The sequence below is a fragment of the Anopheles arabiensis genome, chromosome 3, assembly GCF_016920715.1.
Source record: "Anopheles arabiensis isolate DONGOLA chromosome 3, AaraD3, whole genome shotgun sequence".
Lineage (NCBI taxonomy): Eukaryota > Metazoa > Arthropoda > Insecta > Diptera > Culicidae > Anopheles > Anopheles arabiensis.
In genome coordinates, this window is record NC_053518.1 from 8,725,380 (window position 1) to 8,740,098 (window position 14,719).

The 14,719-nt window shown below is 47.6% G+C and overlaps 4 protein-coding genes across 7 annotated transcripts in view; 2 read left to right on the plus strand and 2 right to left on the minus strand.

The window, feature by feature from the left end:
- Positions 1 to 71: 71 nt before the first annotated feature.
- LOC120905017 (thyrostimulin alpha-2 subunit) lies at positions 72 to 1,035 on the minus strand. Its single transcript, XM_040315633.1, has 2 exons — positions 693 to 1,035; positions 72 to 611 (listed from the first exon to the last, which is right to left on the minus strand). The coding sequence occupies exons 1-2, from the start codon at positions 784 to 786 to the stop codon at positions 340 to 342; spliced, it is 366 nt and encodes a 121-aa protein (XP_040171567.1). The 5' UTR covers positions 787 to 1,035; the 3' UTR covers positions 72 to 339.
- Positions 1,036 to 2,391: 1,356 nt separating this feature from the next.
- Positions 2,392 to 3,538, plus strand: LOC120905016 (thyrostimulin beta-5 subunit). The gene is made up of 2 exons (XM_040315632.1): positions 2,392 to 3,091; positions 3,180 to 3,538. The coding sequence occupies exons 1-2, from the start codon at positions 2,687 to 2,689 to the stop codon at positions 3,288 to 3,290; spliced, it is 516 nt and encodes a 171-aa protein (XP_040171566.1). The 5' UTR covers positions 2,392 to 2,686; the 3' UTR covers positions 3,291 to 3,538.
- Positions 3,539 to 3,612: 74 nt separating this feature from the next.
- On the minus strand, positions 3,613 to 8,278 carry LOC120905015 (serine/arginine-rich splicing factor 7). Of its 2 annotated transcripts, none has more exons than XM_040315629.1 (3): positions 7,951 to 8,278; positions 7,306 to 7,709; positions 3,613 to 5,309 (listed from the first exon to the last, which is right to left on the minus strand). In XM_040315629.1, exons 1-3 carry the CDS (start codon positions 7,951 to 7,953, stop codon positions 5,021 to 5,023), a joined length of 696 nt encoding a protein of 231 aa, XP_040171563.1. In that variant the 5' UTR covers positions 7,954 to 8,278; the 3' UTR covers positions 3,613 to 5,020. The 2 variants fall into 2 exon arrangements, with proteins under 2 accessions (XP_040171563.1, XP_040171564.1); XM_040315630.1 differs by having other exon boundaries at positions 7,306 to 7,831; positions 7,951 to 8,277.
- Positions 8,279 to 9,084: 806 nt separating this feature from the next.
- LOC120901435 (cGMP-dependent 3',5'-cyclic phosphodiesterase-like) overlaps positions 9,085 to 14,719 on the plus strand; it is a 46,841-nt gene continuing 41,206 nt past the window's right edge. The window contains exons 1-3 of one of the 3 annotated variants that reach the window (XM_040309385.1): positions 9,085 to 9,315; positions 9,876 to 10,961; positions 12,945 to 13,061. In XM_040309385.1, the coding sequence (XP_040165319.1) occupies positions 10,650 to 10,961; positions 12,945 to 13,061 (429 nt within the window). In that variant the 5' untranslated portion in view covers positions 9,085 to 9,315; positions 9,876 to 10,649. Of the gene's footprint in view, positions 10,962 to 12,944; positions 13,062 to 14,719 lie in introns of all 3 variants that reach the window. The other 2 variants (XM_040309386.1, XM_040309384.1) reach the window with 2 other exon arrangements.

Here is a 14,719-nt window from a genome sequence, read left to right on the forward strand (position 1 = left end):
AACAAAAACCGTTACTGTTATGGAAGTAAGCACCGTCGCCTTTTTTCGGACGAATCAATGATTACGCCAGGTTTTGTGATTAACTACAACTTTCTCATAGTTTCATTTTTATCCAGCGGTATGTATATGTATATAGCATCATGTAATATTGTTTTGTACACTATCCAGTAGAGCACTAGTAGCAGCAGCTGTATGCGAAACCTTTCCCTTTGTCGGTTCCAAGCAAGTGGCTCAGAGGTAAATAAAACGCACGTGTGTCGCACGCGGGAACACGCACGCTGCTCACATGCTCACAACGAGCGAGCGCTTGGCGGTCCACCCGGACCGCTCCAGCCCTAATTAATCCTTTTTGCAATGGTAGCAGGAACAGTTGGTGGCCGATTTGAACGTCAGATTCCGGATGCCGTTGATACACAGCACACGCACCCGCACGTCCTCCGTTTCCATGATGTTGCAGCACTGACCGACGGACGTTACCGGTTGCGGTGGTTTGTGGCCTACCAGTGCAAACGGTGCCGAGGGTACGGCGAACGATTCACAGAACCCGCGGCACGCATTGGTCGTGATGGTAAACTCGACACAATCCGGGATGCTTATCTTTCGCGTGTGTCCTGCAAATGGCGAAGCGTACGTGTACATTAACAGCTACTGCTAGTGCGCAACCAACACAACCCACCCAACAGCACACTCACCCACTTTATGGCATCCCGGTTTCTGCCAGGTTTCGCGCGCCTTCACCAGCATGAACGCACAGAACATAACCGACACGAAGCGAAGCCATGACATTTTCGTTTCCAAACTACCGAGTTCCGCAGCCACACAACCGACGGCGCTCTGTTGGATCACCACTACCGAGTTCTACCTGATGCGGAAAACGTACAGTATTATCCTTATAGTTACTAGCAGGCGGTAATGGGCCCGGCGGGCAAACTCTGTTGCTTTGGTGCGCTTGTTAGGAGCCCGAACTCATCCTTGTTACCCGGTGCTAACGGTAAGCAGACTGGCACGCCACTGATGGCCTCCGAAAGCGATGGCGCAACGTTTTATAGTCCTCCCCGAAGGGAAAGGATGAGCCTTGCCTGACTGACCATGCGCAACTTAAAGGGATTATAATGTCCCGAACCGCATCAGCTGAGAGTGGTAGGTAGGTAGTGCACAAAACTTCTGCGAATGAGTGTTCGAATCGGTAGGCTAAAAATAAACTGTAAGTAAATCCTGACGCAGTATCCTTAACAGTGGATAATATCCTTACACCAAAGAAAGATATAAAAAATCATTTGAATAATTAAAACAATTGCACAAGTACACGAGGACACACTCGGGGGTGCATACATTAGACATTTTCATTTAGACACCTCATTTAACAAACTGATGGCAATGACATTGGCAGTTCTACGCCGCTTTGCTTATGAAAGAACAATTTTAGATGAACAATAAACCTTTTGAATGCTAAGAGTGGTTGAGAAAATCCAAAACAGATCAATAACGTTTAACAAAATCCTCTAAAAGTCATTCCACAACCCATGGAAAAAGTCCAAAAATCCGTAGAAATCGGCATGGGCAACACAAAATTCAATCGTTAAAAACAACTACAATTTAAAAGGCCAACACACGTACGTGCAAGCATGACTCCGCCACTTTCTATCTATTATTTACCAACAGGAATTGATTCAATCACGGTCAAAGTTCAGCGCCTCGAGTCAACAATTCGGTCGCCTAAAAAACAGTCTTTTCCCCCTGGGAGTGCAATATTTTGAAAGTGAATTGTTCAAATTCCGTTGGAGAGCTGATGGATCAATTCTCCCGTGGAATGACTGGTTATATTTTTTCATACATTTATCATCTTCTCATAAACTGAGGGTGTTGTCCACGTGCGCGTCGTAGTTGTCCGTCTTACAGCAACAAGCAGGACAACTTGCTTTTCTTTATCGCAATTTCAGCAATTGTTTTTCTTCCCCCAGTCCGATTCGTGAAAATTTCAATAATTTCCCAATTCTCCTGCCGCACTTGACTGGTCGGCGGCAATCGGATTAGTGAGATTTGCATTCCTCTCTCTGGCACTTGAGTCAACGCGCGTTCGACCCGCGCACAAGTCATCATTTGCATCCCCCGGCCAAGGGGCGAGAATCAGCTGTTTTCCCTTGAAGAGTCCTGGGCACTCGGTCACATGTGGATTTAATCCTCGATTGAAAGGATGGATGGTGGTTGGGCATCTTAATAAAGTGCACACACACACACACACAGTCCACACCACCCACGCGGCATGCATGAGTGGTCACTTTGCTCAACTGGCAGGACAAACGCTTGTGCGCATGGTCCACCCGAAAGGAAAGGAGATGGAAAGCGGCAACGTATCTCCGCGTTTGGGAATATAAAAACGAGCTCCCTTTTCAAACCCAACTGTAGTGTCGCACCAAACGGCCCCCGTGCAGCAGGCGGATCTGATGGTAGTGATGGTGAATCTAAAAACCGTTGCTATCGCTTCCTAAATCTGGATTACATCGTTCCCCTCAACGACTAATCTCCCAATTTCCCCCTTCCCCCTCTTGGAACTGTTTTTGCACCGGAACCGCATCGCCCAGTGATACATGTGAGAAAGTGCGCGTGTGTGTGTTTGTAGTGGGTAATTTTCTGTTGCATTTTGTTCACAATTCTGTGCTCACCCACGGGCGGGACGACACCGACGATGGCTGCTACCGGTGGAACGGTGCACGGTCGGCTGCTGCTGTCCGTGCTCTGCGTGATCCTCACGCTTGGAGGATCATCGTCCGAGCCGGATGGGGAGCTGGCGGCGGATCGTCCCAAGACGGCATATCTCGGCTGCCACAAGCGGCTGTTCACTTACCGCGTGTCCCAGACGGACAGCAAGGGCCGCGAGTGCTGGGATCACGTGAGCGTGCTGTCCTGCTGGGGTCGCTGTGATTCGAACGAAATCTCCGACTGGCGGTTTCCGTACAAACGGTCCCACCATCCGGTGTGCGTGCACGCGGGCAGAACGAAAGCGGTAGCCCTGCTGCGCCACTGCCATCCGGATGCGGATCCGGCCGCGCGCCAGTACGAGTACATGGAGCCAAAGTCTTGCAACTGTCAGGTAGGGAGGGAGAGGGCGGTGGCTTGGCTGAAAGAAGTACAATTGTGTCTGGTTTAGTTTACTGTCATTTAACCTTCGTTTTGTGTAGACTTGCTCCAGCACTGATACCAGCTGTGAAGGGCCGAAGCAACTCAACACGGAAGCGGTGACGAAGATATTTCAAATCGACGAGGAAGATGCGGACCCAGAATATCCGTAGAATGTGGGCTTTCGGAAGCTACAACTAAACCAATTCCATCGTCCCCCATATTTGGTAGCCATTCAACGTGTGGAGAAGAAGAGCGGAGGGTAGATTGAAGCCGTACACCAACCGATTTGCCAACGATCGAGAAGACGGCGTGTGTTCTGCATGATACTATGGAACTATACAGCAACACAAAACGGATACATGTAAACCAGTAGAGCCTAAAACGAATTAAATAAATGCGTTATTTTTGAACCGAATCACTGAAAGGAGCATTTTTGTTTTTCGTTCTAAACAAGCAGAGACTCGCGCGCGGGTCGATGTTCGAGACACTGTATCGATGGTTTTGTTTGTTTTAATTTATTCACATACACTCTTTGCTTAACACTTATCTAATCGCCACGAGACAAATGAGAGAAGTGAAGAAAAAAAAAGACACATACAATGTAATTATTACAAATCATAAAACAAAAGGAAAATACATCAACTGTCGTCACCGGTTGTACTGTTTGTTTGCTGCTGTGAGAATCAAGTTTGCTTGTAAGATTGGTGATGGTGGTGGTGTTAAGAGGTTTTGTATTTAAAAAGTATAATCATTCGGTGTCAATTAAATGGCCTACACTCTCTGCTTACCCTTCTCCCTCCCTACCTCTCTCAAGTAGTATACTGGTTTGCGAAAATGGATGAAAAAAATTGTATGATTTACGCTTAAAAACAATAAAGAGCGACCGTTATGGGGGGAAAGAGGTGCTTGTTGCTTACCACACGCGCGTTCGGTTGCCTCCACTTAAATCGTCCGTATGTATTATTGCTGCTAAGGTGTCACAAAAGGTTTACTCTGTCTCCCACACAGTGTGTCCGTCCCTCCTTTCTCCCCGGTATCTCTTTCTAGTACATAAAAATCTACAACTGTCGCGGTCTAGAGCTTGACGCGAATGTCCGAGAAAAATGAAAGCAAATGCAAAAAACCTTCCACACGCTACCTGTACCTAATTACTTGTATCTAAAGAGAATGTGTGTGTGTGTGTGTGTGTTTTAGCCCTTTTTGCCCACAAACACAAACACACACGCCGGTGTAATTATGCTCGTGTATCGATTAGTATGATGAAAGAGATATTCCTTCCTTTCAGGCGGTTGGAACACGCGGTTTGGTTCAAATATGGTTACACAAACACGCACACACACACCTACACGCTGTTTGTGGCCCTGTTTTACAATAGAAGGAGAGAGCAGGGGGGTTGTTTGTTTTGTATTACGGATGAAAAATTCTACTCCTCTCGTCCTGTGTTTTCTGCTGCTGCTGCTGCTTGTTACGACTTCTTTGCTCGGTGGTCTGAAAGTACGTACTAATTGCAATTCCTTCCAATTTCATCCTTTCCCTCTCTCTCTCTCTCATAATCTCTTCCTGACTGTCCTTTCGTCCTTGTGAGTATCATGTAAACATTTGGTCCGCATCTCAACCGCCACCCCAACCGCTGCTGCTGCTGCTGCACACGGGTAGGCGATTAGACGTTTGTTGTTATGAAGGATACGGATTCTCTGCCTCCCCACTACTATTTCCCTGTTTATCTTTCCTTATCTCTTTTTCCCCGCTCGTGCTAGCAGCCGTCCAGAGGCAAAAAAGGATCACCTCCCTACACCTGTTGATGTTATTTTGTTTGTTTGTTTGTTGGTTTTCTCTGTTGTTAAAGTCCTTAGCGTCCTACAGCACACGTCTTCCGCGTCGTCGTCGTCATCATCATCATCTAGTGATCTCCGTTGCGGTGGCGGGAGCGCGATCGTGACACCGACCGGGACTGTGAGCGCGACAGCGAACGCCTGATCGAGCGGGACTTGCTGCGCGACGGGCTGCGCGACACGTTGCGCCGGGGCGTTTTGCTCACGTCGCGGCTCAGCGAGCGATTGTTGGCGGCAGCGCCCCGCTTCGGCGTTGCCTTCGACCGCGAACGACGATCCCGGGAGCGGCTGCGGGAACGGCTGTAGCTGCGCGAACGCGTACGCAGCTCGCGCGATCGCGACCGGGGGCTGCGCGATCTGTTTGTTGGCGGCGTGGTTTAGAGAGAAGGGAAGGACGAAAAATGGGAGGGGAAAAAATTGTGAAATTAATAAATAGCACTGCTGTGTCAACAAACGGAACGCCGGGTGGTTGTGGCATTCATTTGCTGCAAAATGCGCCTAAATGGTGGTGAATGTGGTGATGGTGGTGGTGATGGCGGCGACAAACCGAAATGTAAAATTCACTTAAATTAAAACGCGATGAATTATTAAACGGCGCGTTTTTTTTTTCGGGGGAGTTTAGGTGTAAGACAGTTCCCTGGTTGTTTGTTTTTTTAGCTTACACACAGTTGTAACATGCGATGACCAGAAACATTGTGTGAAGTGGTGATGATTGTTTTTAAAAAGAATGTTTCAGGTTCGGTTTTGAAATCTATAGCGAGGCTTAGTTATACAGAAACTTTTACGGGTTCAGGAGGGAGATTTGGGGGGTCTGTCACACGTCACGGCAGATTAGTTTAAACAGTACACTCTTTCTTCATTGAAACTCCCTTTTTTCATTTGGAGTAACATCTAGAATTGGACAGAGAGGGCAAGCCGAATGCCCATTTTAGAAACGCTGACTCTTCCCGCGGCTTTTTTGTACCCATTTTAGGATAGTCTTCAAGCGGATGAAAGTGGCCGTCCGAATAGTTTCTCACGTTTAGCCTTTTGGACGCAACCAACGAGGCCGCTCCTGACTCCAATAAACGATCACTTTAGAAACATTAAAGGGGGGGATTTTTGGAGCATTAAAAACCAGCACATAAATACAGAACATAGAACAACTTCCTCCCTTCGTGGGAGCTCTTTACAGTTGCGAGCGTACATGAGATATGCGCGATAACCCGGGAGAGAGGTGGGTTGGTGTAATAAAAAGGATGAAAATACGGTATACGGTTTTTTTTGAGGGTTTTGAAACGTGTTAAAAAATTGGAATGGCTTAACTAACGGAAACACTCACGCGATTCTCTTGCAGAAATTCAAGGAGATGTGCGCTCTAGAAGCTCTAGTTGTCTAGTAAACAGTGAAGTCGTAGTGGGCACAGCGTTTTTTTTTCAAACCAGCAAAACCATTGCAGAGAAGATTTCGTTCGATCGCGTTGCCTTCGACGACGGACAGGCTCAAGACTTGTTCTATCTCTCGCTCTCTCTCTCTCTCTCTCTTTCGCTCTCCCCTTTCGTTTCTGATCACGGTGAGGAAAACACCCCGAACGAACCGATGTGCTCGGACCGCTCCGGTGTATGCATGCTGACCAAACCGACCATCTCTTCCGGGAAGCGGAACGGGGGCTGATCTTTGCTACTTTTTTTTTTTGGTGACATTTGGCGCACAAAACTCAGTCGGCCTTTGCCTCGTGTGTGTGTTTGTTTGTATGTTTCTGCCCTCGATTTGCGATTTTCGTGAGACGAGTTTCATTTCAACCGATGCCTATCTTTCCGTCGTCGGCGCTAGTAGCTACTACGATGGATAGCAAGTCGCTTCGATGCGGAACGGTGCCTGCGGTGGCTTCGCTGTCGCTGTACCGGGTTCGACTACTGTTGAAAGGGGTGGAAGCGATAAGGATGGAATTGTTTTGTTTTCTTTTGTTTTTGTTTTTTTTTTCTGAATGAGTTTAGTTTTTTTCTGGAGAGGGTTTTTATAAAGGGGGGATTATCAGGATATGTTTAAGTATGAAGGACGCAATTAGGGGCGAGTTGTGGTGCGTTTTTTTGATTTCGTTTCGGAATGTATATGAGGTAAGCGAAACAACAGGAAGCAACTGTAGTCGATTGTGTGTGTGTGTGTGCATGTGTGTGGATAAAAAACGGCGGTCGGCGAAAAATGGATGAAATGACGACACAGTGCGTGTTTGCAAATGTCGAAAAAGAAATCCCCTCTTTCCCTCCTGCGAGTAGAAAATCAAGCGACTGTGGCTCAAAATCTATTGACCCCTTTCCCCCACACCCCCTCCATAGTTCGGTGCATATCATCTCCCTCCCCCATCGGTACCTACCTTTTGCGTCCCCTGCGCCCGGAACGTGCGCAATCGCGTGCAAAGTGGCCCCGGCCGCCACACTCGTAGCAGCGGTCGTCGGACTGGAACCGGCCACCCTTGCCGCCGCCGCGCGGTGGCCCACCACGACCACCACCGCCACCGCGGCCGCCCCGTCCCGTCGACAGCTCTACCCGGGCCCGGCGGCCGGAAATGGTGCGGCCGTCCAGCCCGCGCACCGCATCCTCCGCGTCGCGCGCATCCTCGAACTCGACGAACGCAAAGCCGGGCGGGTTGCGGGCGACCCACACGTTGCGCAGCGGCCCGTAGTACCCGAACGCTTCCTCGATGTCCTGCTTGCTGGCATTGTTACCTAACTCACCGACGTAAACCTTGGCGTCGTGCGGGTAGCGAGACATCTTTGACTGCTCGTTGACGGCACGGTGCGATGGTGTCCGTACGGACCGGGGCGCGCGTGTATTGTACGTTGTGGTGCGGGTATGGAGAATTGGATGGCAAGAGAATAGTCAGCAAACAGCACTGTTTACTACAAAACTACAATTAATCACACGGAAATAATGTGGGCTCTGCACAGGCAGCTGTCTCCGCTTGTGGAAAACGGTAATGGAAAAGGTAGAAGAAAAAAAAGCGTGTAACACAACATACCATACTTTGCAGAGCCAAGCGACCAATAATCTGGTATCACCGCGGGCCGACGACGCTACCGCTTCCCTCGCCGAAAAACCCCCTCAAGCGCAGACCGAAATCGGAGGGGCCGATTTTCGCTACAAGATGTCTGCTGATGGGCTACTTCCGGGCGGCAAACCGATGGTCAGAGTGTTTTCTTGTGCGGTAAAGGTTAATCGGAAGCTGGCGGGCGGAAAATGTTGGCCAAATTCGCTTTTTTTCACACGCTCGACCGAAACGCGGCAAATGTCGTTGTTCTATCACACCAAACAAAAAAGATGTCTGCCTTGCCGCTACCCAAAGAGCAAGAAACGGGAAGAAAAATGGCACGACGATGCTGTCAGCTGGTTTCGCCCGCGGATTTGACAGCCCGGTTCGCCGCGAGTCGCCCGCGTGGTGAACGGCGCTGTGGTGAGTTCGTTTGAAATAGCCGTTACGTGATTTTCAAGTGAGGGATTCATTGTTTTATAAAAGAAAAGAGATATTAATGACAATTATGAGAAATTTGTACATTTAATAAACAAAACATGAAAATGATTCAGAATAATGTATTAAAATAACGTAAAATTCCATAAATTCCCAAAAAGTATGATGAAATAAATTACTTTGATTTGAAAACTAATCCAATAAAATCGGTAGCTCTTCTACATGTGAAGTAACTTTATCTTTGCCCTTGAAAACACACATTTAAGTTGTTACTTAATTTAGTGTTTCCTTTAAATCGTACTTATGCTACCCAAAATGTTCAAAAATATCTTTATGAGTTTCAACACATGAGACACACATTGCAACATTTCATTTCACCCATCACATCCTTACGCATCCACCAAAAAAAGCCCCATGTTCCCTCGGATACAAACCCCCCAAAATACGGCACGCCGTAAACACGTTTGCAAGATGAGAAACCGGTCTCGACAACACGCAGTCCCCAACTGGAGAAGGCGACAAAAGAGCATACCGAGAAAGAGAGCGAGAGCGCGCACGCAAACTGCACGCGCGTTTGCATTAGTCCGCTCTTGTGCTCCTTCTCCCGCTCTCTTTCTCTCAGACGCACGACACACTTTATGCAACAACTTCCCCGAGATGTGATAAGAGAGCACGGAAAACCAAAACAAAGCTTCAGTCTCGCGAGTTTACTGTTTCCGTTCGGTTGGGTTTTTCGCTACGGTCGTACTGGTCGACCGGCCCCCGTAGGAACATGCTTGGGGCCCGCTGTACGGTGCGTCTCCATGCGTTCGAAAAGGATCTCACCGTTTGCCGTATCAACTGCGACCGTGACCGTGAATGAGTTTTAGTTTTGGTTCATCTGCTTAACTGCCACGTGTAGTAGTTTTATGTGCGACGGTGGGTAGGCCGAAGGCAGGAATCCTTACCGGTGTAGTTGAAGGCGCAGAAAAGACAACACACAGAGAGAAGAAATCAAATCAAAACAAGTGCGTACGAAAGCTAGCCCAAAAGCAAAGCGCGACTTGACGAGGGGAAAAAAGAAAGAAAAGCAAAAACTGTTCTCTGTCTGTGGTGCCCGTGCCGGCAAGCAAGTAATTCATCACATTACTTGTGCTCAGTTTATTTATTTGTCTCGTGCGTGTGATTCCTTTTTGGCGGTTGCTTTTTGGCTGCCCCATGCCGTTCACGGTTACATAAATTGATCGAACACCGATCAATTATCGGCTCGTGGTGGTTTATTTGGTGCAAACAGTTCGAAAACAAAACAAAAACAGCGTGCTAGCGGTTCATAGTAACCGAATAACGGTTTTTTTTCTTTCTCTCGCCCTGCAAACGATCATAGTAATCGGGCTTTTCGCCCAAACGTGTTTTGCGCGCGCTTTCATATGTCACTCCTGTCACATGGTGTGTTCGTTGCACGTATCTAAGCAAAACAAATTGTTATCATTTTCCTCCAGCTACACACAAAAAAAAACGTATCAACTCTAACCTATCCCAACGCACATCCTGCTAGTGAAAAGAAAAGTGAACAAAAAGTGTGAGTGTGTGAAAAAAAAATCCTGTTACCACAATTTTGGCACACAGATTGCAATCAAATTTCGTGCGTCCCTGCAGCGACACGAGGGCTGGGGCGGTGTAATTTAATTACCCCTTCTTCTTCTTCTTCTTCTTTTTTTATTGAACCCCTTTTTGCCCCGCTGAGAGAGGTGTTACTTACGAGCAATACTAGGCACTTATCGGCCACATTTTATCACTCGGTGTTATCTCGTGCTGTGTATTTGTGTATTTGCGGTTGGTGCCGGTTGCCTGCAGTTTTTTTTGTGTTACTTCTCGTATTGTTTGTGAACCGATATTTATTCCACGAGGTTGTCGTTGTGTTGTTGATAGTGTGAAACGCTGTGTAGGTTCGGTCGTGCGGGACGGCAAGATCGTGATCGTGCGCCAGTGGCCGTTGGGCGAGTGAGACACCGCAACCGCAACCAACAGTGAATGATAAACTCACAAAGTCACGTTAAATAGCTGCCCAAACGCGGGCTGTTTTTGTGTAACGGAAACAGAGGGGGCACGGGCACGGGTGGGTAGTAAGTGGTGATAAAATAATAGGCGCAACAGTAGCGCACCCGCGGAGTGATACTACCCAAAGATAGGTGCAGATCGTGGGCACGTGTGTGTGCACGCAGAGAAAATATAAGTTAATATACAAACAACCGCACACAACAACCGAAAAAAAAATGTCGTACAACGCAGATGATTGTCCCGATAGCGATACGGTGGTTGAAGGAGGAGGAGGAGGTGGCAGTGGCGGTGGCGGCACGACCGAATCAAATTGCGCGACACCGACCTCGCCGGGGATGACGCGGCAGGACGCGGTCGTGGTGCACGGTGACGGTGGGTCCATCGATGGGGGCGATCCGGCCCCGACCGCCGGCCCACCGTCGATGGCCGGCTACGAACCATGCGATCCGCTAATTATCTTGAATCTATTTCAATCCCTTTCCGCCACCACCAACTCGCTGGAGCTGCAGATGAAAATCAATCTACACGTAAGTTACGGGCCTGGGAAGCTTTGGTTGGGGTAGGGAGCAGGTGGTAGTGTGTGTTTTTTTACATGTTTGTGTAGGGTTTTTGTTGTTGTTGTAGTAATATTTTTCCTCGCCACGCATGAAAGTGACCATCATCATCCTCGGGGTGGCCAAGCGCTCACCCATCAATCGGTTGATTGTGCGTTCGGCTCGGAATGGGCGATTGAATTTCACCCGCCCTTGGTAGCTTCGCAGGGCGTAACAAAAAAAAAAAGAGAGAGGAAGAACTAGTAAACTTAATTAACTCTTGGAGCAGATTCTGAAACCGAGCGTTGATTACATGGGCGATACGATAGCGAGGTTGTCTGGCTACTGGCCCGGGTTTGTACGACACGATGAATGGGTTTATCAAAAGGGAAGTTGTGCAGAGGCTTTCATTTGGATGATGTACATTTTTGTTTATTTGTTAAACAGTTGAGCGTCAAATGAGGGTAATTCTTTCTCCGGAATGAAGTTTTTTTGTAAAGATGTGCAAATTAAATGCCAACATAGGGCAAAGAGAACATAAATAACTATCAAACATTTCAAGGGTAACGGATTTCGGCTTTTTATATGCTGATGCTCTACATCCGACAAGCTTCTCTCCAAGAGTCATTGGTGATCCGACGGAAGATTGTCTGCGCTGCGTATTATGGAGCAACATTAATAAGACATTTGCGCCTCCGACCCTGGTGGGATGAGTGGTCTAATAGACAACGCGACGGATCTAACAAGAACGGAAGATGTTCATGACCCAAACAGACCACGATCATAACGGACTCCAGACGTTTTTTACTAATATCACTTAACTGTTTAATCACTTATCACTTTATCTCATACAAATGGAGAAAATGTCCTTCTGAGTAACTCCATGATAAGGAGCTATTCTTCAAAGACCCCAGTAATGTGACGTTTTTTTCTCAGCTATTTGCACTTCCAAGAACCTTTTAGTTTTTAACAATTATTATTTAATTAATTAGAAACGTTCGATTAACCTCAAAAGAAGGTGATGTGACGTCAGTGAAGATTTGGAGAAGTGATAAAAAAAATTAAATTACTTGACAGTCCTAAAACCTCCTCCAAACACAGTAGCTTCCCTCATTCTTAAGCACCCGAACGATAATCATCACTTTGAACTTGAGCCTTGGCTTTGCAATTCAATCATAATCCACCCTTTCTACCCTTCCTGCCCGCCGCCCACATCGTCGTCGGCACAAAAACGGTCGTAAAAACGTGTTTAGCAAAAACCCATCCGACGTGTCCCACGTTTTACTGCTAATGGGTATGCCGGCGGAAGGGGCCTGCCGCTTATCGCACACTCAGCTTCAGCGAGCCTTTCATCTGCGAAATAGCGCACAAATGACATCGTTAGTGTCACCACTTACGACATCGAAGGGAAAAGAAAAAGAAACTCCAATACAAACACGCACACACACACACAAGAAACGATCATCATTACAGAGCATCTCGGGCGTTTGGGAGAGCCCGGGCGGTGTTCTAGAACTCCGGGAGGGCGCCAGATGCAATCTGCGTAAATTGCACGCACATTGGTGAACCAAGCTCAACGCATCAACATTATTACAGCAGTAGGCTGGGTGGTGGAGTATCGGGAGCACACACACGGAGTAAAGGTGCGCACATTAATCAGTTCGGAAGCACAGGCCCATCCAAGTATGCCAAGCACCGCTTCTGTGGGACATGTGTCGTTTAGTAATGGCACAAAAATCGTATGGGAAACGGCACATCATTACCCGAAGCGAATCGCTACTGGATGGAAACAATCAAGTTGAACAGTTGGTGTGCGTGTGTGTTTATCTTTGCAAACTCTCGGCATCATCAGTGAGAGGGAATCGTGCTTCATCAAAACGGTGGGATGAATGACAATGTTTATCTTGAACTGCCATTCTAATGCCATTGACTGATTTTTTTTTCTTCTTCTTTTTATCTCTTCTCTTCCCCAAACAGCTGAAGGCCCTCACGAGATCACCGTACGTCTTTCTCGTGCCGATCCTGCACTCCAGCGAGGAAGGTCTCATACAGGTCATTAACGATAACGTGCTCGAGAAGGAGATTCGCTTTTCCGTAAGTATCTGCCAAACCGCTTCCATTTCCCCCTTTCCCTATTTCGCTAGCGCCATTTAACGTGTCTTGCTGTAGAAAAGAGAGAGAGAGAAAGGTCGTTTGGACGCGAGCGTGCGCCTTTTTGCTGTCCTCTGTCGACCGTGGTTCAATTTTAAAGTGCTCCAAGTGACAAAAAACGAACCCGGCTCGATCGTTTTTTGAAAGGGGTTTTTATTTAATTGTTGGCCCCATGATCCGTCTGCTGTGCAAATCGAGGCATCGGGTGCTGCTGCTGCGTATTCTTGTGATTCACCTTTCTCGCGCGCGCGCTGAGATTGACGTCGCAATTTACGTCACACACACGCCCGCGACAGCTTAGCACCGCTTAAAGACCCGATCGTTATCTCAAGCTGGCTACTGCCTTCGCGGCCGCCGAAGGTATCTGGATGGGCTGAGGTATGCTGCCGCGAGTTTTCTGGTTTACTGTACTACCTCCGCGCGCGCACTAGTAAATGTCAGCGAAGCGTGTGCTTCTGTGCCTGCCACCACTCCCATCTTCCCACTGGTGGTACGCTACCCCGCCTTTCCCGCACCGGGGGAATGGTTTTATGGGTGACCGACTCTCAATGATATTGTCATTAGATGGCGCAGATTTTGTATTTTGTCTGGTGTCTCCTACCCACTCTCCCTTCCTTCCCCTCGGTCCCGCACACACCCGCACGTGTCAGCTGATGTACCTTACACAGACGGTGGCGTTTCGACTGTCTGTCTATTATTCTCGTGTCAGACTGATGGTTGACAATGTGCCGGGGAAGGGAGATACAAATGAATAAATGAACAGAATAGCGAGAGAGAGAGAGAGAGAGTGAGGGGAAAAATAACATTAGGCAGGAGAGACAGGCATAACAACAAGACAGTACATGTCATGGGAGGCTTGAACCTGGATAAGATTGATTGGTGAAGAAACGGTTGACATACGATTGGTGTGGAAACGACAATGCAGCAATGTGTCACGGAAGCGAAGGAGTCAAGACATAATTACGAAGCATTCTATGAGAGCAGTGGCTCATTTTGTATTTTGTTTGAATGAAAAATATAAAAAAAAAACATTTAAATGAGCCTCCATTAAGTCAATTTTAGATCGGTTAGAATCAGCCCCTTGGTGCCGTGACCAGGAGTAAACTCTTTAAAGCAGTACAATAACATCCTATTAGCAATATTTATCATAATTTTTATTCCTCAAAACTTCATTAATGATCCATTTTCAAGATTATCATTCACTAGTTCCAATTTCTGCCGATCCAGCTTAACCGTTGCTCCCAAATGCGCGTTCGCTGGTGGCGAAACTTCTTCTCTCCACATCTCATCACCGCGTATAATAAACGCAAATGTGATTTACCCACCCAGTGCCCAGTGCAATTTGTCCAATGCCAACACGACACCACCGCTCACACCAACGTCGGACGTCGTACGTGTGTGTAGTGCAATTACTTTTCCAATCAATTCCTATTTGCTCGAATGAATTTCCTTCCGCATGTTGGTCGCGTGGCCTAGCGTGGCCTAGAAGGCGGGCTGGAAGGCGGGTGTGAACAAATCGTTTTTGCTAAATGTGCAGCTATTTATTTTCGGAAGCGAACGTTGGTTTGCGTGTGTGTGTATGGAGTTTTCTTTGCCTGGTA